At 37.3% G+C, this 27205-nt stretch overlaps 1 protein-coding gene across 2 annotated transcripts in view; it reads right to left on the reverse strand.

Annotated features, from left to right (window-relative positions):
* LOC123864479 (T-box transcription factor TBX20-like) overlaps nt 1-21553 on the reverse strand; it is a 59857-nt gene extending 38304 nt beyond the window's left edge. For both annotated transcript variants that reach the window (XM_045904967.1, XM_045904959.1), the window contains exons 1-2: nt 21018-21553; nt 17046-17331 (exon numbers count right to left, since the gene is read on the reverse strand). In XM_045904967.1, coding sequence (XP_045760923.1) covers nt 17046-17331; nt 21018-21222 — 491 coding nt within the window. In that variant the 5' untranslated portion in view covers nt 21223-21553. The remainder of the gene's footprint in view (nt 1-17045; nt 17332-21017) is intronic.
* Nucleotides 21554-27205: the final 5652 nt, after the last annotated feature.

Consider the following 27205-nt stretch of genomic DNA (forward strand, 5'->3'; position numbering starts at 1 on the left):
GTACATAAATCGCTCGCGTGTCCTCGGCCATGTTGATCAGTAATAATTGAGGCAGCGTTTCACATTACACGGCTACATAATATGTTCCTGGTATGCACATAGGGAGGCTACCGGATGTCAACGGAGTGCGGGAGGGCTGCAGTGCGTACATAAACATTTTCCGCGTACTTACTTCCATAAATTAGTTTCAGCGAAGGCGCGGTATAAATAACCGCGAAGCGCATGGCCACTCACTCATTACATCTAATAGTCTTTAGTTATTGATTTCCTGTTTACTACTAACGATAAAACAATAAGAAGAAAGAAAATTCGCTTTAATTTTATGACCGAATAGTAAAATGTGAGTTAGTAGATAGAGACACCTTTTCATATTTTCAGTTAGTCACACACTTATAGATATAGGTACCTATAACATGATACAGTAAAGAGTATACCTAGCTACAGTTGTTCATCCTTAGACAATATTTAAATGCGAGGACATTATATCCCATCTTCTAGTGGTAGTTATTATTAGTCTTCTAAAAGCCTTCATTTAGGTATATATCTACTTTAGGTATATTTATTTAGTAATTCATGTATCCACTATTTATCAACAACAAAGTGGTAAATACAGAGCTTATAAAACAGGTTCACTAACACGCCTTACTTACTAGCAAAAACTATAAAGATATTATGTGATTATAATATCTGTGTTATTTATAAAGCTACCTGTTTAATGAGTGCCTTTATCACAGCCCAACAACCCGTCACAACAAAAATAAAATTATATCCTTTAAACTTAAACCATTCTTTAAACGTTTGCCAGGCGTTTAGCTGTAAAAAACTTACGACAATCACCTATCATTACAGGAGCGAGGCGTTCGGCGACGCGCACACAAAAGCTGGCACCGGAAGAAAACGACGAAAATTAAAAGTTTTCTCCAAACAAACCAGCAGCTGTCATATTAAACCGTCAAAGTAAAGATTACAAATGAAATATTCACGGTGAAAGCGGGGTTCAGCCCGTGGTTATGTAAATAAGTGGCTACGAAAATGTACATAATTAGTTTACACGTTTTCTCCGTGGCGCCCGCCTCCCCGCCCGGCATATTGCGTGGGGGAGAGGGCGCTCGGGCGAGATTAGTCCACAATACACTTGCTAAGGGTACATTTACATGAATCACACATCTATTACACGCTGTGTTCGAGTAGGCTGCATGTGTTCACTTCACATAACCTACAAAACAGATAGGGTTGTAAGCCTTTATTAAAAATGGATCGGATTTTGAAACAATGTGTCTGCTTGTACGCATTATGATACTGTTATTATTAACTACTGTTCGTATGTTGAAATTTAAGTAAGTACCTATACCTATCTATAATTATTATTTAAATACAAAATTATACTTCAATACAGGACTGAAATTCATGTAATTGTTACTAACATTAGTACCTAACTAAATGGTATTTTTTTTCAAGTAAGTAATGAGTTGAATGCCGAATAAATAACAACGTCACCTGGTAAAACTACATTATGCGAGAGCAGATTAAAGAGTGTAAAGTTTTGCCTACCTATCAACTAATTAGTTAACAAGCAGGTTATCCTTAAGGGTTATCAACATTGGGTTCACTTAAATACTGAAAAGGATACCCTACCCTCTGGACGTCTTCCACGAGACGTAAACCATAGTAGGTACTAGAACGGTTCAAAGAATAAGTAAGTAAAGCCCATTTAAGTTTGTAGCTTGATGGGTTCATTATTATTGCAAGTCTGTTTATTCAAATGAAAGAGCGTCAACCGGAGTGACAGCTAATCTCTTAATAAGACACAAAGCAAAGTGAATTCGCGAGGTGACGGTGAGCGAGGGCGGTGTCGACGCTCCGACTTGGGGAGAGGTGCCTCCTTAATTCTTTTGTCGTTTTCAGCTCCGTCAAATATCGCGTTTCCCGTTTGCATACATTTACACTGCCGCCCGCCCCGCCCGCGCCCCGGCCGCCCGACGCCGTCTCTCACGAATAAAATTAGTGTCGGCAGCGTGACACCAACTGAATTTAAGCTTAGTAAGATATTTATAAAGAAATTTCCAATTCAGCGGCAAAGTTCAAAATTTGCCTCGGACTACGTAAAGAGTTCGGTGGCGTTTTCAATTTAAACTTGGAGCAAGTTAAATAATGTGCGAGCCCCGGCCAACTCGATTCATTTAAGGTTTTAGTGAAATTAGCTTTTGGATTCGGATGACATTAAAATATCCGGAGACGGTTGGTGCCGAAGTTGGGAGCCCGTATCTTTGGAACTGAATGTCGGATATTCTGCTAAGCCTTTAATACGAGTTAGAATTGTAAGCTGAAACGGTACACTTCGAGGACTAACTGAAGCTTTGACGACTTCTAGAGCAGTGGTGCGAAATTTACAGACGTAGGGTAGGTTCACTGTTAGGTTAATTTTAACTTTAGAATTTAAATTTTATTCTTTAGAACCTAAAAAATAAATATGTTAGGTACCTCTACTTAACTATAATTTAGGTAGGTACTTTTGTAAATTATTTCTCTCTGCGTTATCAACTAATAGACGATCATTGTTGGACATATTTTATAGTCTCTCGTAGGGACTTCCATAAGCCACGGTCTTGCACCGCCTGAATCTAGCAGCTCCCTGCGATTCTTTGATGTCATCAGTCCACCTATGGTGGGAGTCTTCCAACGCTGCGCTTTCCGCTAGAGGTCGCCATTTCTAGCACCTTGAGACCCCCATTTATCGGTTTTTAGAACTTGTGCACATTGCCACTTCAGCTCGCAACCATTTAAGTACCAGTATACCTAATGTCATATGGATCCAAGACATGGTCGCTTCAATTAAGTATGTCGCCAACGGAGCAACGGCTTGACGTAATTTTTTTCAGGAGTAGGTAGATTTAAAGACCTGGAGAGTAACATAGACTACTTTTTATCCCGGAAATCAAAGAGTTCCCACGGGATTTAAAATCCTAACTTAACGCCAACGAAGTCGCGGGCATCAGCTAGTCGCTCATATGCACTTCCACATTTACTTAACTTCGCCGCACCAACATCCAGCAGTACCTGGAGATTCGATGGTTGATTTGAGTTCGCAGGGTGATCGACCTGCGTGTGCATTTCACGCGCTAGCCGGATCGCAGTTAATGTGGGCATAAATCAGTAGCAACACGGTGACCCGCCACCTCGCCGATAAAACTCCAAATTGTTTCCCGCCCCCGGTATAAATGTTTCACTAGATGAGGCACTTCCTAGTAACGTGTTCCAACGAACATCGGTGTCCGCACTCTTTGAATCCTTTAGAACCTTTAGACGTACCTAGTCCGTTTGTAAAAATTAAACTTGTGTGAGAACTCTTAATTATTATTTACATAGCCTATCTAAGGTAGTTTTTTTTATAATAATCTCCTCTTTTGGAGACAGCTGCACCTCTCCGATAGGAGTCGGAGTCCTTTTAATTCTTTAAATTTTTCAATGTTCTACCTATATCTTACATAGGTAACTTTAGTACCTATAGCCTGTTCTAACTTATCTATGATCGTTGAAACAGACTTTGTTTTTATGCTACATGTTTCATGACTAATATTTGCCTTCCTCCTCAAACTAAGCGTAAAAATTGTGCTAAGTGTAGGTATCTACGACAATAGGTAATGCAACCAGGGTTTAAACCACCAACCTTTCGGATTTCAGTCTGCCCCTTAAACCGTTGAGCTATTGAGGCTTGTATTATTGAAAAGAGTGCGAACACCGATGTTCGTTGGAACATGTTGTTAGTATGAAGCGCCGCATCTAGTGGTACATTCATATCGCTGCTTCTCGCCCCCGGTGGGCGCCGCCGCCCTCGCGTCGCGTCGGTTCGCTCTTAAACGCCGTTTCAACTTCCACTTGTGAATCTCACTTTTTACTGTTCTCAAAATTGGCGTTGCGAATTGCTTTTCTTCTTCGCAGCTTTTATACGGAGTGCGTCGTGGAATTTCGTTTCATGAATTCGATCAATGAATACTCACTAGTTTATTTCAATACTTCCTCTTGCATGTCTTCGTCCGTGTGTATTCAGGTTTTATAAAAATCACACGGAAATCTTTGGTTTTCTCTAGGTAGGCGAATTGGTAGCTTTGTTTGAGAGTACTTATGTTGAAATCGTTTGAGGCGTAAAGAATCAACAAACAGATGAAAAAAAAAATTGAATTTATTATATCTACGATTTTAAGAATTCGTGAATCGTAAAGTAGTTTAAGGGTAAATCATCTATTGTATGCAATCTCTCAATAGACAGGTCTAAAATAATCTAGTAACTAATATCCTTTTCCGCAGGGAGCACGATAAAAGAGTTAGAAATACATTAATTAGACCTGTAATTTTATAAAATGATGACAATTACTGAAATTGTGTTCCTTGACCTACCTCACTAGTTTTTATACACGCATTTACCTACTGAATATCAAAGCAAGGCAAATCATTCAGTTTCCGTGAAATCCACACGCGAGCAGTTGCATTTACACGATTGTAAACATAATCGATAACCCATTTTTGCATGCGAACTATCGCGAACAGAGGAGTGCAGGCTGGCATTGGCAAATGCGAGCCAATTAGAAGATAAAGCGTTGACAATTACTGTGTTGGATCGCGATCGTATATCAACAATTATCGTGGAGTGCGACAAATGGCGGACTGCGGGCCCGAGTACGTGTAAGCGCGGTGCACCCAAGCGACCTGTGAATATCCACGGTGGATTGCCCTGTTACCCTTATAAGTTATTGGCTGAATTAGATTATCTATTTAATTTTATCTAATACTAGCTGATGCCCGCGACTTCGTTCCCGTGGATATAGGTTTTTAAATCCCGTGGGAACTCATTGATTTTCCGGGATAAAAGTAGCCTATGGGTTAATCCAGGGTATAATCAAACAGCCAAATCCGTCCAGTAGTTTTGCGTTAAAGAGTAACAAACATCCACACATCCATCCACACTTACAAACTTTCGCGTTTATAATATTAGTAGGATGAAAAAGTATCATGACTTTGTCAGTATTCTTTCGGCAAATAATATAACTATTTTATAATGACCGTGAGTGAACTCAGCCGGTCAAAATCGGTTGAACCGATAGGCCAAGAAAAAGTAACAGATAATACCGACACACTTTCGCATTAATAAAGAATGGATATTTTTATAATCTATATATAGGGGTACATGAAAAATTATCAACCAGTGCCATAATAGGCGCTTTTCCACTAGCCGGCACCGTCACCATAGCCGCGCCGGCCGCGTGAAAAAACGCGTCATGAACCCCTTCATCTTTCCCATCGATGGTGAGCAATGGATGGTAAATGAAAGGATTGATTGATAGGTAATAGCTTGCTAACATTTTTAGAATGTATTAAGTAAGTATTCAATTGCATAAGAAATTAATGATCCTGGGATCTCAACCCCAAAAACAGTACTTAGGTATAAAGATATGATATCTTACTGTAAGCAGCGGCAAAATGCCGTTTATAATAATTTACGCAAAGCCAATATATATCACGATAATGATCCAGATCATAGCAGATACCACTCGTAGCGACATTTTTTAAACAAACATCATCTAAACGTTGCCGAGATGAAATAAAAAAGACATCAAAGTAATTTCTATAGCTCTATAATCCGGATGATATAGTTTAAATTCTTTTGGCACATCACGTCATCTCTGCTATCATTTTATCAAGAGTTTGTTACTTTCTTAAATTCTGCTAAATTATCTGCGTGGAGTGCGTGGACTGAAAATTTAGCATTTTACAAGTCTAAATTAAAAATTTATAACACCCCCGACAAGTGAAGGTTACAGTAACTAGAAAAGAGCTGATGATAACTTTCTAACGGTTTTGTTGTATTATACCTACCTAAGAACACTCTCGATCCAGGCAAGCCACCTTTCAAACAAAAAAACTAAATTAAAATCGTTTCATTAGTTTAGGAGCTACGATGCCACAGACATCTACACAGATACATAGCTACACACGTCAAACTTATAACACCCCTCTTTTAGGGTTGGGGATTAAAAAGAGCAACCGCCGAGTTTGCTGCTAGTTTTTCTCGATAGGAAGGGCATTTCAAATTATCGTCAACCTGATGATTCAATTATTTAATACTATTTCTAGTTCTTTAGCATCACTATAAAATTATCAGCATAAAGTTCTCAAACTTTTGTATCCAGTTGATAAAACGATTTTACTTGTAGATACACAAGAGTACCGCAATTATTCTTCACTAGCTGATGCCCGCAGCTTCGCCCGCGTGGATTGGTCAGATCTCCTGCAGCATCAGGATTGAGGAGTTGGACTCCAAATTTTTTATGAAACAATGTCGCAAAGTTCCTCTATCGATTAAAAAAGAAATGACGCAAATCGGTTCAGAAATCTCGGAGATTTCGGTGTACATAGGTAGAAAAACACAACTCCCTTTTTGAAAGTCGGTTAAAAAAGTAGCCTATGTTACTCCCTGGTCAATTCTCTACTTGTCTGTGAAAATCCCGTCAAAATCGGTTCAGCCGTTCCAAAGATTAGCCTTTTCAAACAGACAGACAGACAGACAGACAGACAGACAGACAAAAATTTAAAAAACGCGTGATTCAGTGTTGGTATCGTTCAAATAACCATATAAGCTTAATATGAGGTAGTTATTTCGAAATTATAGACAGACACTCCAATTTTATTTATTAGTATAGATGTATATCACTCAAAACTTAATTAAAGGCAAACTCCATCTATTTTATGAATGTTTGTAGGGCTACTTTACGGGCCTTTTACTAAACATCTAATAACTAAAAACAACACTGCGAAACTTCCGTCAGAAATTCGGCACTTGCGTAGGTGGCAAAATTCACCTAACAGTTGCTGAGCCGCCGAAATCATCGCGACATCAAAGTGTTTCAAAGAAACAATAAGAACACAATACAGTTTTGTCTCAAAGAATACAAAATCTTTTAGGCGAAGTAAAATATTGTACAAGCTATTTATCATTCGGGTGGGAAATATTTATATTAAAGAGAACGGTAGTGAGAAGTAAATCAAAGGAGCTGTTGTCTGCCAAGTCTGTGATTATGTGTAGTCTCAGAGAAGACCAGAAAATTTAAATAAGTATTTCATTAAAATAAATAAGTCTTCTAAGGCCGATGATTTTTGTCGGCCCTAGCACAGACTATGGGTCTATTTGGGCTGCAAATTGCAAACACCAGTCTCGGTTTTTATCTAGTGCTTTGGTCTACAAAGTTTGGTGTAAAATGTTCACTTTTTATTAAGTCTTTAATTAAATCAATAAAATAAATAAATTTTTAATCGCTAGTCTGGGCTTAGGGACGTAGTTCTACAATTTCGCATAGCGTATCTTCTTCACTTAATCCTAATTCCTAAGTTCATACCTTCTATTAATAGTGGGCATTTAAAACTGGTCGCTACGGCCATAGCCGCCTACTGCGTCTTAGCACAGGACCATTGATTTGAGAAGAGACCCCTTATTCTGAGCATATGACCAAACCACAGAAATCCAAATAAATTTTATATCTATGGACCAAACACTTCACACTGGAAGAAAGAGGTGTGTATAATAATATAAAAAGTGGACAGGAAAGCCTTAATCTATAAGAGATTTCTAAGACCCTTGGCAATGGAAGAGGTTGTAAAAGAAGAGGAATAGTAAGGTACAACAAAAATAGAAGATTTGTTTCGAAAAATAGAAAAGAGACGGGCTATAATAGTCCTTCTCTTCAGAATGAGCGTATTTCATGTGAGATGTTAATAAAATTGTAGTAAGGCGTCGGTGAAAAATCTCGTGGACTCTTACACTAGTAGCTACAGCGTTGGCAAACATTGTGGCGGCGAACATCTTAACCACGCTCCGCTGTTGCGATAGACTCTTATATCAAAACATGTTAATTTAAATCAATTAAGACAACTTTACAATCGCCGATCGCTAATATCAAAGCGATATCAAAGGAGCAAATATGAGTAATAGTGGAAGTATGAGTTTTACGAGCGTTATAAATTGAATTTTATTTTCATCTGGTTCTAATAGCGTTCACGAGTGATTTGATCAGGTTTATTTAATTGAAGATTACGTAGCGATTATCGCTTTTGACGGACGATTTCAAATAAATGCTAGTTAAAAGTATAGGTACCTACTAGCTATCTATCGGTTGTAGATTAATTACCAAAATGTCAATTGAAGTCATTACCAAAATTGGCTTAATTTGGAAGAGTTGTCACAGTGCAACTTTTGGATTTGAGCAAATGAAATCAATTGCCAACATAATCCATAGAAATACCTAAGTATTTTCTTAGTGAAGGGGTATAATATTAATCAAGGGTGATTGATAGTTTCGTTCATGGAAAATTTTCTGATAATTCTAACTAGCTTTTAAAGTTTATTTCACCATAAAGAGCTGGACGTAAGATACATACCTATATCCTTCCTATACTTAATGAAGAAGCATTAGTATTTCAGATAGGGAGGTATGCAAATATATACGTAATGTATAAACAAACAAAGTCGTGTTGAAGATTTGCACAGTAAAATAATGATTTTAAAACGTTTACCCCTAAAACATCACAATATTTGCAGACTGAATGAAAAATGGTCCCACGTTGAACAAAGTTTAGATGCAAACAAAAGAGCCGCTTAATAACAGCTTATCGTGTTAGATCTGCGCAAGATTAACATGGCAACTAGCAACTGAGATATAAATTATTCTATTACGCTTGTTATGATAATCTCTAGGGGTGGATGCGGCTAATGTGCTCGGATTTAGCGTCACCGCATTTTTGCTCGCCCTGATGTGGATGCAATTTGAATCATTCATTTTTGTCGCATCGTGCTGCTACCTTAATTTCTGACTGAAAATTACCACCTATCTACATTTCAGTATTTAATACCGAAATATGTAACAGTTAAGAAAATTAACCTAACATATTCTGTATATTAACGAACCTAAGTAGCTACTTAGTACCTAACGTCCACACATAAAACTTTGTATTTATTTTGCAATGTTAATTAACATATCGATCGCACATTAGGGGTGTGAGGTCTAGTGATTTTTATTCAGAGTTCTATCAATTAATACTGACCAATCGAAAAAAAATCCTAAAAAGTTGATCACCAACAAGATTGGTCAGAATTTGAGTCCAAACCTAGACCTTTGGAGACCAGCGGCTAGTGTCAAATCTTTTTAAAAATTTACTAACTTGTAGTGAGTTGAGAAAAGTTTGGTTTTGGACCTGTCAACAAAGAAAATGTTATCTACATAGTTCACAGCAATAAAACCCCGTTGAATTTAGCGTGTGCACCTGACTCGGCATTCGCGACAATTCGGCAGATCTCAGTAGGGCAATTCAATTACATTGAAAGATCCCTCATAAGCGAATCGTTTTTCCGAGTCATTAATTTTTTCGAACGACACAGGGCTCTGCGCGATATGGCGGGGTGAGTCCGCGCGGCTATCTCACGAGATAATGCTGATTTATTTCGGCGGACGACGGTCGCGATTCGTCGCGCATCGTCGCCGTGACATGTGAATGCCGCGTTTTTGTTCCGATACACACTCTCGTTTCGTTTTTTGGGTTCCGCACTTCAAAAGGAAAAGCGGAATCCTGATAGCATCCGTCGTCGTCCCGTAGGAGGTCGTGTCTGTCAATAATACCTATAGGATACTTCCTGTTGACCTAGAATCATGAAATTTGGCAGGTAGGTCTTATAGCACAGTAAAGGAAAAAACCGAAATCCGTAAATTTATGGTTACATCACGAAAAATAATTAAAATGTGTTCATGAACAATAATAATAATTAGTATTTCCAATTTTCAAAGTAAGACAAATACCAAGTGGCGTATCCTATGAAAGGGCTTTACCTGTATATTCTAAAACAGATTTTTATTCATTTATATATACTTAAGACCTACCTACTTGCCAAATTTCATGATTTGACTAGGTCAATGGGAAGCACCCCATAGGTTTTTTGACAGACACGAGTCACGACAGACGGACAGACAGACAGACAGGCAGAAAACAAAGTGATCCTGTAAGGGTTCCGTTTTTCCTTTTGAGGTACGGAACCCTAAAAACCCTTATCTTGCAATAATGCAAAGTCGACTGAAACTTGACCAACGAAAAACTGAACAAAGCGTCAGGGCGTCTAAAATAAATAAGCCTGGTGTCCCTCAGCTTTATTTGCCAATTCCTGCGTTACAGCGAGTAGTCAAATCTTGTTTGTTTAACCGAATGTGCGCATTGTAGGGGCTCGCGTGTGCTCATTTGCGACGGTTAGTTGGCGAGATTTATGTTAATCGACGAGGCCGACTCGGATAAGTCCGCGTGACGGCGTGTGGCAAATTGTCTCCCGATACGAGTTTTGAAAGCCCCTCTGAGCGTTTAATCTTTTTAACCGACTTCCAAAAAGAAGAGGTTTTCCATTTCACTTGTCGGCTCACTACTAAACACGGGCATCTCGGGTCTCTTGTCACAATGAGAAGGATATAAGCCATAGTCCACGCTGGCCAAGTACGCATTGGTAAACTTTGAGAACATCATGGAGAACTCTTAGACAGGCAAGTTTCCTCAGGATATTGTTCTTCACCGTTAAATCATGCTATTTCTAATTGTTCAAAACGCACCTAGCTCTGAAAAGTTAGTGTTATTAACTCTGCACTGTTTTACATAAAACTTTACTGAAACAAGTGTAAATTAAAAATTTATAACACCCCCGACAAGTGAAGGTTACAGTAACTAGAAAAGAGCTGATAACTTTCAAATGGCTGAACCGATTTTCTTGGATTATAGTTATAAGAGCACTCTCGATCAAGCCACCTTTCAAACAAAAAAAAAAAAACTAAATAAAAAAAAACTAAAATTGGTTTCTAAAAATCCCATGGGAACTCTTTGATTTCCCGTGACCAAAAGTAGCCTATGTCCTTTCCCTGAGGTGAGAGCTATAGGTACTTATCTGTACCATATTTAGTAAAAATCGGCTTATCGGATAGACCTTGAAAAGCTGGCAGACAGACAGACAGACTTTCACATTTAGAATATTTTTTGCAAGCGAAGTTGTGAGCAGTTAGTGATAGGTAGGTAAGGTTCCTACCTAAAACATGATTTTTCTACTTATAGTTTTTTATTGCGAATCAACACAACATTAAACAAGCATTGCGATTGTTATGCACTGCTTAGCTTGAGAATAAATAATGGAACTGTAATATTTCCGAATGTCGTTTTTTATGGCGCATGGAAGAAAAAACTGACGTCGCCAGTACATTATAAGGTATAAATAACCCAGGTACCTACTGTGCCTAGTTAAATAAAAATATTTAAGTATAATACCTACAGATATTTTATTGTTTTCATAAACTACTATGAGAATGTGCAAATGAAATTCTTTCCATAATAAATATGATGTCCCACTTGATCCAGTAACTATCAAACTTTAAAATTTCAACCTCCCCTTTAGCAGTGAAAATCAAAACATTTTTCAAATTGTTCCATTTGCAATAAAGTTGGACAAGCACTACTTATTCAATAGCATTTGTACCCATCCTGGCCTCCTTTATTATCTACCTAAAGCATAAGTGCAAAAAAGGTTTTTTTTTGTTATGGCTAAAAACATGGGAATTCCCAAAAATGGGCCAAAAAATTGTTTTAGTACTACCTGAAATAAGCAATCTGTGATTAAATCACGGATGGATCACGGTAAGTCTAGAATTTTTTTTTTTCAACATCTAGGTAGTTTTCTTCACGTTACTATATACTTAATTTAATCTCTTCGGACGAATCCTTCGTATAATTATGATCGAACTTCACTTACAGGTAAGTTCGTTATTACTACAGCATAATTTCAGGCGCGCGGGCGGGCGGTTGGTCGCGTTGTCGATCGGTTGCACGGGTATTGTTGGTATTACCCACAAGTAATAGCTATTGTTCGCCCGCGAGGCGAGACGGACACGCTCCGCTCAGCAGACCATTTGCCACCTACCTTATCGACGATTCGATATACCAGAACAAAACGATTAAATATGATAAGGCTAAACTAATAATAACTTATTATAAACACGAAAAATCAAATAAGTAGGTACTATAGCTACCTACCCAAAGCTTATTTTATTTTTGTCTTTGCAAAAATCTCCTCAAAGGTAAACACGGCGCTTTAGTATGGAACTACATCTACAACGATCTACATTGACATAGGTCGCATTTAGACTACGGGCCCATGTACAAAAATGGATGGGTCATATGAACCACCAGATGACGTATATAGGACGATATAAGAGCATAAAATAATACGATTCAGCACTATGCCGTCACTTGTAAGCTGTCCAACTGAGTGCTGGTGAGAATTCAAAAGTGCAGGTAGAGTGAGTACATTTTGGTCATATATTTTTGTACGGCATTTTTACCATCAATAGATCCATGAAAAATAGTAAGAAAGCGCGCAGTGCCGTAAAAAAATAGTGCGCCACAAAGTCGGTAAATTTTTTGATTTTCTGACAATTTCCGGGGTAAATTTGGTCATTTCATTCTGTACGGCATTAGTTTCATACTGTTTCAATACAGCCTCTAATCCATTATTCCGCAACGCCGTACAAATATCATGCGACAAGGGGAAAAAATCGAGGGTTGCAACTCCCTCTCTTTCCGTGCTCCGGGGGGTGATTTGAAACAACATAAAATTAATTTATTTTGAAAGTATTTTATGCATAGATAATATTTTTTTACATGCCGTACATTTTCGTTGGTCCAAAGGTTTGTAGGGGAAAAAAACTCAAGGAAAAATCCATAGAACGAAATGTAAAGTGAAATTTATGACGATATTTTTTTATACGGCATTTAGATAGTTTATTTGTACTTAATGCAATCCATACTAATATTATAAATGCGAAAGCGTGTCAGTCTGTCTGTCTGTCTGCTACTTTTTCACGGCCCAACAGTTTAACCGATTCTGACGAAATTTGGTACAGGGTTAGCTTATATCCCGGGGACATAAGCTAACCCTGTACCAAATTTCGGACATAGGCTACTTTTTATCCAGAAAATCAAAGAGTTCCCACGGGATTCCCAAAAACCCATCCGCTTAACCGATTTGTATGAAAGGTACCGAGGTAGCTTGCGATCCTGTAAGTGACATAGGCATTTTATCCCGGAAAATCAAACAGTTCCCACGGGATCTTTAAAATCTAAATCCACGCGGACGAAGTCGCGGGCATCCTCTAGTAATTTATAAAAAGTTAATGCCGTACAAATCTGAAAGTTCATATAGATAAAAAAGTAATAAAAATATGAAATAAATATAATTTACATATATATCGTTTACGGAGCGACGTTCTGTTATGACGTTTAGCATTTGTAGAAATATACAGTACACCTGCCTATACTGTACTGTGTGCTAAGTAGTCGTGGGTCATAACGTATTTTATTCGGATGTATTCGGCTTGGACCCGAGTAAGGTGTTCGTTTGCGCTCGCTCACACATAGTTCGATTAGTATGCTGTTCTTTTTATACATATATACTTTTTTTAGATAATTCGGACGTCGATGAAGACGTTGACTCCGATAACAACTCAGCGGCTGATTCCGATACTGATTAATTTAAATAAAAACCTTATTTTGTATTATCATCTTTAAATATATCGAATTTATCTAAAAAATAGTTGTTTCATTTTCATCAGCCTAAAAGATATGGACTGCATTAAAATGTACGGCATCATTTTTTCCTAATTCATTTATCTTAATACTAAGTATTTAAAACAAGGGGAGAATGAAGAAAATTGCTATATTTTATTAATCTATGAATATTTAAACTTTTGCAATAATTTGAAAAATTTCAGTTTTTGTATTTCTCAATAAATTTTTTTAGAACAGTTTCTTTTGAACGGCAATACTATATAACAATAGTATTTTACACTATCATGTTAAAAAAAAAGTTGCCGTACAGAGTCAAATGATTTTACAGCTTTAAAAATCAAGTATACCATGAAATTAAGATAATTATTGATACACATTCAAATGAACACTAATTTTTTGACGGCATTATTTTTAATAGTACTTTTGAGTGCTAGATAATGTTTTGGAACCAAAGCCGTTCTTTTTCAAATCACCCCCTGGAGCACGGAAAGAGAGGCGGTTGCAACCCTCGATTTTTTCCCCTTGTCGCATGATTTTTGTACGGCGTTGCGGAATAATGGATTAGAGGCTGTATTGAAACAGTATGAAACTAATGCCGTACAGAATGAAATGACCAAATTTACTCCGGAAATTATCAGAAAATCAAAAAATTTACCGACTTTGTGGCGCACCATTTTTTTACGGCACTGCGCGCTTTCTTACTATTTTTCATGGATCTATCGATGGTAAAAATGCCGTACAAAAATATATGACCAAAATGTACTCACTCTACCTGCACTTTTGAATTCTCACCAGCACTCAGTTGGACAGCTTACAAGTGACGGCATAGTGCTGAATCGTATTATTTTATGCTCTTATATCGTCCTATATACGTCATCTGGTGGTTCATATGACCCATCCATTTTTGTACATGGGCCCGTAGTCTAATTGTTGTGGGTCATGGGAATCACGAAAAAATTGAAATAATTCTTGTACCATGAAAGACAAACCTATTGATTTCAACCTCTTTCCAATGTTTAATAACAATAACTTTTTTCCCCAGAAAGGTTAGAATAATATCTTTGATTATAACTGTTTTGGTTCAGGTCATCAACTTTTCGCAAAGTGGGTCCAAAATGCCCGATTACCTTTGAATCATAAACTATCTGACTCGACCCGGCAACGCTCGAGTAGATTTTTTTGAAAATCGATGGAAGGGTGGAATTTTCAAAAATCCTGAATATTTTTAATCTAAACCCTAAGTATTAATTTTCATGGATGTAACTTTCATTTAGGTAAATTTTATTTTTAAAATAAAGACGGGCACGCAACTCTACATCTACTCATATGCCTCTACTTATGGGGTTTTCACATGATTTCACGGTGAAAGAAAACATCGTGAGGAAACCGTCATGTCTGAGAGTGCTTCATAATATTCTCAAACGTGAGTGAAGTTGGTCAATCCGCACTGTGCCAGTACGATGGCATGGTGGTGGGCTATGGTACTGGCCTATCCCATCTTCTGGGCCCATTGTGAGAGGCTTCTGAGCCCATTTTGAGAGGTGCCAGTAGGTACTTAGGTAGGCCAACGATGAGTTGGGATGATGATGATGTGACAGTGTGTTCTTTGTTGGTGTTGCCTTCAATCACGCCGCAAGGGTACGGATCAACGTGACTGCATGGAAATATGTACTTAGTTAAAGACCTAGAAAGTGACATAGGTCACTTTTTATCTCGGAAAATCAAAGAGTTAACGCGGAATTTTTTGTGCATCAGCTATAGTGACACATATTTTAAAACGCCTTCACATAATCCTGTAAGATTTACGTGTATTCAGTAGAATATCAAACAGAGTTCTATTTCCTATTAAGAGCACGGGCGGGCGATGTTGGTGTCGCGACGGCGATTACCCATTGTTCTGCCGCGAGATGCGACCGACACGCCTCGCGCGGCCGACCGTGTGCCACCTACCTTATCGACAACTCGATATTACCCTCATCTTGTTAAACAATAATTTATCTTTTCGTTAGGTATCTACCTCCGCGAGTTTTATAGAAGAGAATAATTTTTCTGCGTGCAGCTGCATACAATTTCCATATATTTTCAAAGAATTTTCCGTTAAAATTCGCGCAATGCGGCCTTACCCTAAAAGGGGGCGGAGACTGAAATTGATCATCATGGCTGACATTTGGTCAGTAAGGTCTAATCTCTAAAGTCTATAACCAAGATTTTAAAACAAAGGCTTTCATAAAACAAAGGCCTTCCTAAAGCAAGAACCTTCACAAAGCAAAGACATTCAAATAATTACGCGGATACAGTAGAAGTTCAACAGAGTACATACTCTATTCATTAAGAGCACGGGCGGCCGATGTTGGTGTCGCGACGGCGATAACCCATTGTTCTGTTGTGAGGCGCGACCGACACGCCTCGCGCGGCCGACCGTGTGCCACCTACCTTATCGACAACTCGATATATTACCTTGATCTTGTTAAACAATAAGCATACTTTTTGTTACCTACCACCACGAGTTTTATAGACGGGACTAATTTTTTTGCCACTGCGTACGACTTCATAACTACAATTTCCATTATACCAAAGCATTTTGCGGGCAAAATCGCGCAGTGCGAGCTAACCCTAATAGCAGGGATAGAGATTGATGATCGCTGTGGCTAAAGGTCTTATATTCTGAGTACCTAGACCTAGCTAATAAGTTTTTGTATTATTTTAACACTTGACGCATTATTTTAAAGCCTTCACATATCAGAGTAGGATTTATGTACCTAGATATAGTAGAAATCCAAATAAAGTACATAGGTAGGTAGGTACTCTATTTTGAAGTGCACGGGCGGGCGATGTTGGTGTCGCGACGGCGATTACCCATTGTTCTGCCGCGAGGCGCGACCGACACGCCTCGCGCGGCCGACCGTGTGCTACCTACCTTATCGACAATTCGATATTACCAGTTTTAATATTACCCTCATCTCGTTAAACAATAAGTTTACTTTTCGTTACCTACTACCACGAATTTTATACACGGGAATAATTTGGGGTAGGTATGTTTTATAATGGTGCTTTCTTAACAGAGCAGTGATTTAACGCGAAAATTAAGTATGCTTTTAGGCACGACTTTAAAGTACTTAAAAAGTATGGAATACATAACATTTATTTATTGCCTAGGTACCTACTTACATTTTAGTTTAAAGAAATATAAATACAAGTGATCATAATTTAAAGCTCTATTCTTGATATCTCTACCTAATTAAAAACCTACTCGTAAAGAAGGTAAAATGATGAAGAGTGCTATTTTTCCCTTTCTTTCTTTTCATTGCATATTATGATGTGAGACCAGTTAGTCCCATTTTTTTTTGCACATAGATGCAGAATGAATTTATCTCTTTAAAAAGTATGCATCTTTACTTTTAAAAAAAATTTATTACCTCCCAGTCTTCGTGATGATCATTTCCGTGCCTAGTTCGTTGAATTTATCCCATAGCTCCTTAGTCTCAAGATGGCACTGTATATGCCTCATTTCTTCACTAGACCAGCGCTCGGCGAGCTGGGGGTTGCGGGGTGGGGGGGAGACGGCTCGCGAGCCGCTCGGGGCGCCGCTCGCCGAGCCTGCTTCTGAGGTAGATGACACATCGACGGGGGAATCCCGCTCGTATTCGGGGAGAGGTGGTGATGGGGACCCGGAGGCGGATGCGGCTGCATCCACGAACTTTTCTGTAAGAAAGAAACTAAGCTTATCTATGAGTAAGAAGCTTACCTACATACCTACGAGTAGGTATCTTAAGAAATCCACCAATCACTAAAAATATTACGTTGAAAATCACTTCAGCATCATGCCGACTAGAACTACTGTGCGGTAAGACTAATATCTGTCCTAATATGCTAAGACAAAGGGCAAGAAAGTTTGGGAACGAGTTGCTCTATTATATTAAGTATGTAGCTCTGAGAGCTTTAAAATCCATACTAATATTATAAATGCGAAAGTGTGTCTGTCTGTCTGTCTGCAACCTTTTCACTGCCCAACAGTTTAACCAGTTCTGACGACATTTGGTATAGGGTTAGCTGATATACCGGGGACGGACATAGGCTATTTCTTACCCCGGAAAATCAAAGAGTTCCCACGGGATTCCCAAAAACCCATCCGCTTAACTGATTTGTATGAAATTTATACCGAGGTAGCTTGCGTCCCTGTAATTGACATAGACAACTTTTACCCCAGAAAGTCAAACAGTTCCCACGGGATCTTTAAAAACCTAAATCCACGCGGACGAAGTCGCGGGCATCCTCTAGTTAAATATAATACCCGCTGAGGTTCTTGTGGGCTTTTTTTCATATCCGGGCGTGTTTGAAACACCGCGTAGTGTACGTACCTACCTACACCTACCTGCCCACCTCGACTAGATTATTTTGTAAGATTTAAAAAAAAAAATGAACATTGTACGATATTTAAAAAAATAAACATCTACCTAAGTTATAAATTAGAAATAGGTGGGTACTTAACTATAATTTGAGACTTTTCGATATAAAAGATACACTGACTGACAGTCATATCAATGTACCTACCTACCTACCTCCAGAAACTTGATTCTATTTTATACTTAGCTATTTTTTATATTTGTTATTTAAGTAGATACAAGTTAGCCCTTGACTACAATCTCACCTGTTGGTAAATGATGATGCAGTCTAAGATGGAAGTGGACTAACCTGGACGGGGTAGGTATGACAGTTCTTTAACCCATACCCCTTAGGTTTCTGCACGACATCGCACCGGAACGCTAAATTGTTTGGTGGAACGGCATTTCCGGTAGGGTGGTAACTAGCCACGGCCGAAGCCTCCCACCAGACCAGATCAGAAATTTAGAAATTATAAAATTCCAAATCCCTGCCGGGAATCGAACCCGGGAGCTCCAGTTAATAAGACCAGAGCGCTTACCGCTGTGCCAGGGAGGTCGTCAAAACTAGGTAAGTATATGTAGGTACTTACGTAGTTAACTTTTTCTCAATAACATCTGGTAGAGCCCTTTCGAATTAGAAAGAATTGGAAAAACTCCACTCGCACGAGTCCGCGGGGCGCGGGCGGTTCAACCAGGTAGGTAGTTGAAGAGGTATTAGGTACTTACTAGACCATTTATTTAAATAACTAGATATGATAAAAATTATTATTATTTTCACGTAATTTTGTTTAGAGTCCGACTTGCACTTGGCCGGTTTTTTTATACTATGTTATGTAGGTGAGTTGCATAGACTGTATGCAAAATTGAGATAGTTACTTATCTACCTACCTAAATACCAACTGTTCCTACTCAAACAATATTTTTTTTTGTGATTTGTCACCTCAACTAGTCTTAAAATTTCAGATACTTACCACAATACCTATGTCATTTCATTTCATATTTTAATCATAGTTGAAAGTATATAATACAAAGTATAGACTATAAGGTAGTTCGACAAAGTTTGTGCAATTAAGTAAGTAGGTAGGTACCTACTTTTACTTAGGTGTAATTTTAAGCAATATAAAACTATACAAAATATAAAACTAACCTATAAAAACATTCTTTTTGACCGTTTGCCATAATAAAATTGTATTTGTAGGTAAGCAGAGGGGTATCTCCGTCATTCGCTCCATACAAACGTAGTTCCAATTTCATTTGAATATTAAGCAATCAAAGTCCATGAAATTTTGCAGAAATATTCAAAAATCTATGCCTGTGGTTTTCCAAATTTCTGTTAAAATATTCGGTTTTAAAGTTACGCGGTCTTAAAAATTCACATACAAATCTTTGAGCCCCTGTAATTTTGAAACTACATATTTTTTGAAAAGTCTAAAACACTACAGGCACAGATATTAGTTTCTGGAATATGTCTGCAAAATTTCATGGATTTTGGTTGCTTAGTATTCAAATGAAATCGGAACTACGATTGTATGGAATAAGTGACGGAGAGAGCCCTGTTAAGAAACTAAGAAACATTAGATAGTCATTCTAACTAAAACGCAGGGGTAACTGAACGCAGTGGGTAGGTAAGTGAGCGAACTGCTTAGGTATATCTCCACAAATAAGTGTGGGGGTGGAGAGGGGGGGGGGTTGTTTGAGTGACTAATGACACCGGAGTGGTGAACTAGTTTTGACATCACACTGCACCGTGTGATGTATGTTTGTTTCGCTAACTTTTTATTCACAATTAATTAAAACTACTTTCATTGGTAATTTTTAGCATTTTGGCAAATCCTGTCATGTTTAAGTTTTAATCCAATACTGGTAAGTCATATTTTCTTTGATTAGGAGCATATATTTATTGATATGTGACAAATATTTAATATTGAGGTTATGTTTGTTGCTAAACCAGTATCAAAATTAATTTGTATTTTGCTTTCCTGGGAAAGTGTGCGCGGGTAAGTATGCGTACACTTACCCCATGTTCAATATTTCAGTAAAAAATAAATAGGTAATGACTTAGTTGATTTCTTGGCTAACCTTCTATTCTTGTCGGTCTGTCTATTTGTTGGTCTGTTCGAAATAAATTTGAAATTTTAATCATAGGTGGGAACTAAGTAGGTGAAAATAAACATAAGCTTGCTTTCTTGCTTCTCTATTTGTTAGTTAGTAAGTTTGTTTGTTCGTCTGTTCAGTAAAATCTTTGCAATCGTTTAAACTAACTTCCCGATGAGATGGAGACTTAAAATTTTAAAAATATAGATTTGAAACGTGACAATATGCAATATTGATTCGCTTTCTTGACTCTGTGTGTGTTTGTTTGTTCGTCTGTTTGGTACAAACTTTGTGATCGATTTTCACTAGGGAATGTGTTTACTTCGTGTGCGTTTACTTACCCGTTACCCCGTAGGATTACCCACAATTTTCAATTTACATTTACCTACATACAAATAAATGCTCTATCTAAGGAATATGTTTTGATTTCGTTAGCTTTAATATTTAAAACATGGTACTTAAGTAGTCATACTTTAAAAGGCAAAAGTGCGCATAGTTGCCCTAAATTTCTGACCAGATAAAAATATGTAGGTATTTTACTTAAGATAGGTAGGTACTTATTCAATAGTTGTAATGTAAAATGTTAAAAAACTTACAAAAACATTCTACTATTTTATTATTTTGATTTTAGTTTCTTTTAGGTACAGTAAAATAAAGCTTCTCTACGCTATTCTCTGAAAAAGGTTCATAATTTTGCTCTAGGTATTGAAATTCAAATTATGTAGGTAGGTTCTAATTCATCTCAGGTTTCTAATTAACCAATTTTGATTAAAGTTTGAAGAGTAAGTACACGTCTGCAAACTTATTCTTTTGGGTTGCAAAAACTTCATCTCAATCGGTCCAGTAAGTAGTTTGTGCGATTTGAGCACCGGTAAGTAATGTCAATTTTTATAGATGGAGATTGAGACAAACCTAAAGGTGTAAGTGTGTCTTCCCTTGGGTCCCTGTGTCTCCGCGCCCTCCGCTCCTGGCGATCCCTGGCCATGATGGCAGCGATGGAGAAGTCCGTGGCGCAGGGCCGCGCCGAGCACTCCTCCTCCATGACAGGCCCTCGGCCTTCACCTTGCAGCAGCATCAAGAACCTGCGGCCCCACGCCTCACCAACTGAACATCCCATCGGTGGAGCAGACCATAATCAGGGGGCCTAAATATGTGTCTTATTTGGCGACCACTGTTCGCTTTTTCTGATTATTTTAATACTCGTTACGCCTACAGTCAAATTTTTAATTTACTAGAAACAAAGTTGTAAAACAATCACCAAGAAATAAAAACTCTACACAACAAAAAATACAGCCTACAAACTTTAAGCAACTTATTTTGAAGCCATAATTAAAATAAGTTTCAGTGTTTTCACAGCGTTCGGAAGTTTCGTGGTGGGTGAAACTTTTTACGCGAAACCAAGTCGATAGATCGGACCGGTGCGACTCCGCGCGATTTGAACCCGACTGACGACCGTGAGGCGGCGACGCGCCACAGGGAGGGGCCTGATGCCGCCCTATGCCACCACACTCCGACCACGCACACAACCGCTTTTTTATTACTTCTTTCTTATTACATGCATCTCGCTTCCACTGACTTCTTCACTCGTACGCCGTCTCTGTCGCGAGTTTTTCTCCGCGCGATAACTATTGAAATTCGCTAAATGGCTCACCGCGGCACTGAAAAGGCTCTGGTTAAACAGTGAGCCAATATCGAAGTACTTATTCTCGTTCACGTCACTATTTATGCATTTTAAAAGCTCGCCGATCGGTTGGTTGCGATTGATTCGAGCGTTGCAGTTATATTATGATCAAATTAATAGCCTCTTAGATGTTATACGAAATGTATGGCGGCACTTTGAGATTATTGGCCATTAAAGATCAAATGTGTTGTCTGTTAAAAATATTTTGAGTGCTCTGTGTATATCATAAATAAGCTATTATGCCTACTTATTTATCATATTACGTTATTTTACATTAAAAATATGTATAAAATCTGCTTCCAGTATTACACCCTATAAAAATAGAAATTGAAAAGTTTTTAACGAACAAAGAATTGCAAAACTACTTACCTACCTACCTATTTGTAAAATAGCCATAGGTACTATACCTATCTACTTATTAGTAAGTACAATAGCAATAACATTATTTTTCACCCTGATTTGAGACTTAATTAAAAGGGATTTTTCAAAATTTGGACTTTGAGGCCCAAAGAAGCAGAGGCCCAAGGCTAGCATAGCACCTCATGTTCATAAAGATTAATCCGCTACTGGTAGGTACTCGATTTTCATTTTCCTTGTCATCTAAAGCTTGCTTAAATTACTTCATAAAATTCCTAAATTTACTATCATATTTTATAAGTAGGTACCTACATAGGTAACAGTGATACACATATTTATCTTTATCGATACTAGCTGATGCCCTTAACTTCGTCCACATGGATTTAAGTTTTAAGACTATCTTGTGGGAACTCTTTGATTTCTGGAATAAAAAGTAAGTAGCAAAGTCATCAATTTTACCCCTGCGTCCTTTTACCCCAATTGGCGCTAATTAGTTGGTAGATATTTTCGATAGTGTACCTACCTATAAGTACCTTTTTCTTTAAGTAGGTAAATTTAACTAAACTGTCTAACAATCAGTGCTGTATTAGAAAAGTCACATTTTCACCTTTAGTTAGGCATTTAAACATCAAAAGAAAACAATTTATGAGTTACTACAATCAATTCTGCGTATTTATAAGAGTAAGTACTTAAATGAAAATTGCGTAAAATTGGACAACATGCCTTGTAGAGTATGTTTATAATAATTTAGTATGTGAGGGTGCAAACTAACCATGTCGTTTTGCAGTAAACTGTTATCGGAAGTTATGAAGGTAGGTAGGTAATGCCGTTCAAATGGTCGCCCTCGAACGATGCGAATTGTGACGAATCACGGTAATTATTTATCGAGTTGATTACTTCAAGAGTTGGGTAGGCATTTCTTTATTAATTTACTAGTTGAACCGCCACGGCTTCACTTGAGTGGAATTTTTAAAAATTGGTGAGGGATTTGAATTTCCAAAAATCCTGAATCCCGTAGGTAGGTTAATTTTTGACCGGAAAACCAAATTCCAATTTTTATTATGGATACTTAACTTGAAAAAATTACGAACCTTCTTACAAACTTTCATCCCCTATTTAACTGTTTAATTTTTAGTGAACGCCCTTCGCCTAAGTAATGCCATTAAGTTTCTTACCTCAGTGAAAGGCTCTGGATAGATCGGTCAATCAGTCAGGAAAAGTTGTTTTAGGTAGGTACCTAAGTACCTAGGTACTTATAAATACTTAGATAATGTCACTCTACTGTCTGTCTCTCCGTTTGTTTGTCTGTCTAAATCCACATGTCACAGGTAGCTCGTAGACGTAATGAGTTACAAACCTGAAATTATTATGGTGTTTAGTGTAGAACGTTGACCCGAAACTGAATATTGAATTAGAAATAGTTTTTTTAAATAGGTATTCAAAACAACAATTCATAGAGTAGTTTTTTATGTTTTTTTAATATACAATCTGTAATTAGACCAATTTAAGGAAACAAAACAAAAATAAAAAAAATGTAAAGGGAATTATTCTGATGAAGCATGGCCTAAAGTGGACAAACCGAATCCAGTCAGGATTCGGTGTGTCCATTGCCACAACTGGAATCGTGAAACTTGTTACTTGTACCTATCCCTAATCCTGACATAATAATAAATGTGATGATTGTTTTTCGTATAACTTATTACTTTTTAGTCATTGAAATAATGACTGATTTTTTGTACTTACTTTCTTATTTTTTACCCGACTGTGGCAAAGTCAAAAGGAAGGGTTATGATTTTCGCAGTCGATATATACCTATATGTATTTATGTATGTATGTGTGTATGTTTGTATCCAGATTCTGTGTGTTCCACCGTAGCACCTAAACTGCTGGGCCGATTTTGATGAATGAAGTGTCAATCCATTCGTCGTAAAGGTCCGGGTGACATAGGCTATATTTTATACCAAAAAAATGACCTAACGGATGTTACATGAAAAAAGATCGGGGTCTCCAAAATTTTTTTTTGCTATTAGTGGGATGTCAAATGAAAGAGGTACCTAAACATTCTGAGTTCATAAATAAGTACATGTGTACTACAACATTAAAATATACCAAACCACAGAAAAACAATTTTAGTATAATATTTAGCGTTTATTAAGACAATCGCAGTCGGGTTTTAATTTTCAACTTTATTCCTATTAAGTAATAGATATTTAACTTTTGATAGTCTGGAATACTCATCTACTTTTTTTGTTTTGTGGTTAAGATTCTATTAAAGTCCAATTTAGCGACCCTGTGGTCCAATTTACAGCACCAGTTGGCTAAATTGAAACAAAGCTCCGATCTCACATTTTGTGGATTTTTGTAATATTTTGTGATAATTATGTATTAGGTTGAGACTTAATAAAAACAGAGTCTATAAATGGCTGTTTCATTTTATATAAAAATTATGTGCTTAGGTAAACCTTAAATTAGTAAGTATACCTACTAAAAACGCGGTCAGAAAAAAAGTGGTCCAAATTAGTAGACTTTCCTCTATAGGTACCTACTTATCTGATATTTTTATTTCAAATTCAATTTTGTTAAAGTAGGATTGAAAAATTTACTTTTTTAGTTTTGTAAGTAAAACCTTACTTAGGTACTTCAAAATAAAAACTTGACGTCCAAATGATTTTTTTTTAAAACCTCGTAGAAGTAGGTACTTGCCTAGTACCTACCTATCTATCTACGGATATGTCCATCTGCGAGATGCGAGCTGTCTTTGTAAGTACAAAATTTCGTCAAAATCACAAATTAAATAGAAAAAATTAGATAATTAGGTGGATTGATGTAACAATAGACAGAAAAAACTATTATTATTTATACAGGACTTCAGAACACAAAACCTTTTAATAAACAATTAAGTATTGTCCAATGATTAAAAAAATTGCAGTCTATTAACGGCAACATAACAGATTGATGGACAAACTAGCTAGGTATTATAATTACAGACAAGAACATAAAACGTCTCTTACAAACTATCGTTATAATTGAATTCACATTGTAGAGCTCGTAGAGGGTATAGAGCCTGTAATTTTCCCCTATCAATACAGAAAGATGCCATGCATAACCTTATTTACTATTTAATAAGAGGCAAGTCCTCAGCCAAGCTTTTATCTTGTCACTGGACACGTCCATTCCACTTTTTATACAAATCAACGGCCGATTTGTGATTAAAATTTTAAAGTAAGCAAGTTGTGTGAACGCACTCGATACCCGGAGAGGGGAGCGACGCCCCTTAGAGGCGGTCCAGGGGTATAACAATCAAAAAAGAACTCTATACTTATGTGCTGAAAAGCTAATATAGCTGTAGAAAAGTGGATGCATCGAGTGCAAGCTGTGTTGGAACGAGGGTCTTGCTAAGTAGCGTAATAAGCATTCTGGTAGAGTTTTTTTCGTTAGCCTTTCGCGATATCATCGTGCACCCCCATTGTAATGTTCAGGATTTTCCTTTGGTTGGATGGACATCGGTTTTGCTATTATTGTGGGACCAAAATGAGGGTATTTTGGATTTATATCTACTCATTAATTCTACTACTAATTTTCTAGTTGGCAAGCCTAATTAAATTATTCAACATTTTAAGTCTAAAGGCTAAAAATTTGTTCCATAAGGCTAATCATAATTTGTTCCATAGGTAGGTAGGGGAGAGATGCCACGAAAAGTTCAAAAATCTATTAGGTAGGTACCTACCTACCTACCTACTTATTCAAGATAATAAGAGCTGTATGATAGATAAATAAAAAGTGAAAATAAACTTTTACAAAAATATTCATAATGCTCAGAAAACATAATCACGCGTCTTGCCATTTCAATGCCTTTGACAGCCAATTTTTTCATAATATAGGTCAACGTAAAGCTGGGGCAGCCAAAACATGTTCTTGAGATAGAGTATTTATTTATCTATAGGTACCACTTAAATAAATAAAAACATAATTCAAGAAGTCAAAAATATTTCTTTGGGCAGCAAACAATTAAAAAGAGTTTGGAATAAGATTGCTTGCTCCGTATTGTGGGTAATCGTGCGCACCTCTATGGGGTAAGTAAACGCATTACTTATATGTATAGGAAAACTATTTTTTTTTATTCACTATAGGCAAGCGCTTGACCACAATCACACCTGATGGAAAGTGATGATGTGGCCTAAGATGAGACGCGTTTACATAGGCGACTATTCACTCTTGCTTTGTACCGATCAAACGAACCAACAAACAAACGCAGAGACAAGATAGCGAAAGATTGCATTATCATCCAGTTCTATGGTGCAGACAGAGATAGCCTTCATTCTAGACACGGAGGCAACTTTTTATCCCGAAAAATCTTACGTTCTCACGGGATTCTTAAAAAATTTAAATGAACGCGGACGAAACCATGGGCATCATCTAGTATCTAATAGGTAGGTACCTTCATATAAACCACATGTTTACCTACCTACCTATCTACCAGAAACTAAGAAGCAGGTGGGCTCCTATGTGGCAAAATATCCAATTTCTATATTTTATGTTTATGGCATATTGCACAATCTTAAGCTAAATGTGATTTACTTGTTTCAATATCATGCTTGGTGCTAAAATTTTATTAGCCAAGTAGGTAGATACTCGATGTCGCGATGGTGGCTAGGAATATTTAATAGCATAGATATTAGGTAGGTATATAGGTATACCCATTCCTAGATACCTATTTCGTTCAAAAGGAACATACCTACTTAAATATTATTTAACTTTCACATTGGAAAATTATGGTTCAATCAGCATGTCACGCCAAAGAATGACAAAGTAGGTACATAGTTTGCCTAACTAGGTATCTAGTGATTTTGGCATCTCTAGGCAGTTTTACAATTAATAAACTCCTAATAAACACCATTAATACAGGGTGTACTTAACCAGAACGCTAACAAAAACTTAGCGTTATCGTTATACTACCAATGCCAATAACCATTTGCCAGCTTGTAGTTTTAGTGATTTAGTATTTTTTAAACCGGCATTGTATTATAGCGTGCAAAACTCGGTCAGTGCCCAACCTTTGACT

Source organism: Maniola jurtina, chromosome 1 (genome assembly GCF_905333055.1).
Source record: "Maniola jurtina chromosome 1, ilManJurt1.1, whole genome shotgun sequence".
NCBI lineage: Eukaryota > Metazoa > Arthropoda > Insecta > Lepidoptera > Nymphalidae > Maniola > Maniola jurtina.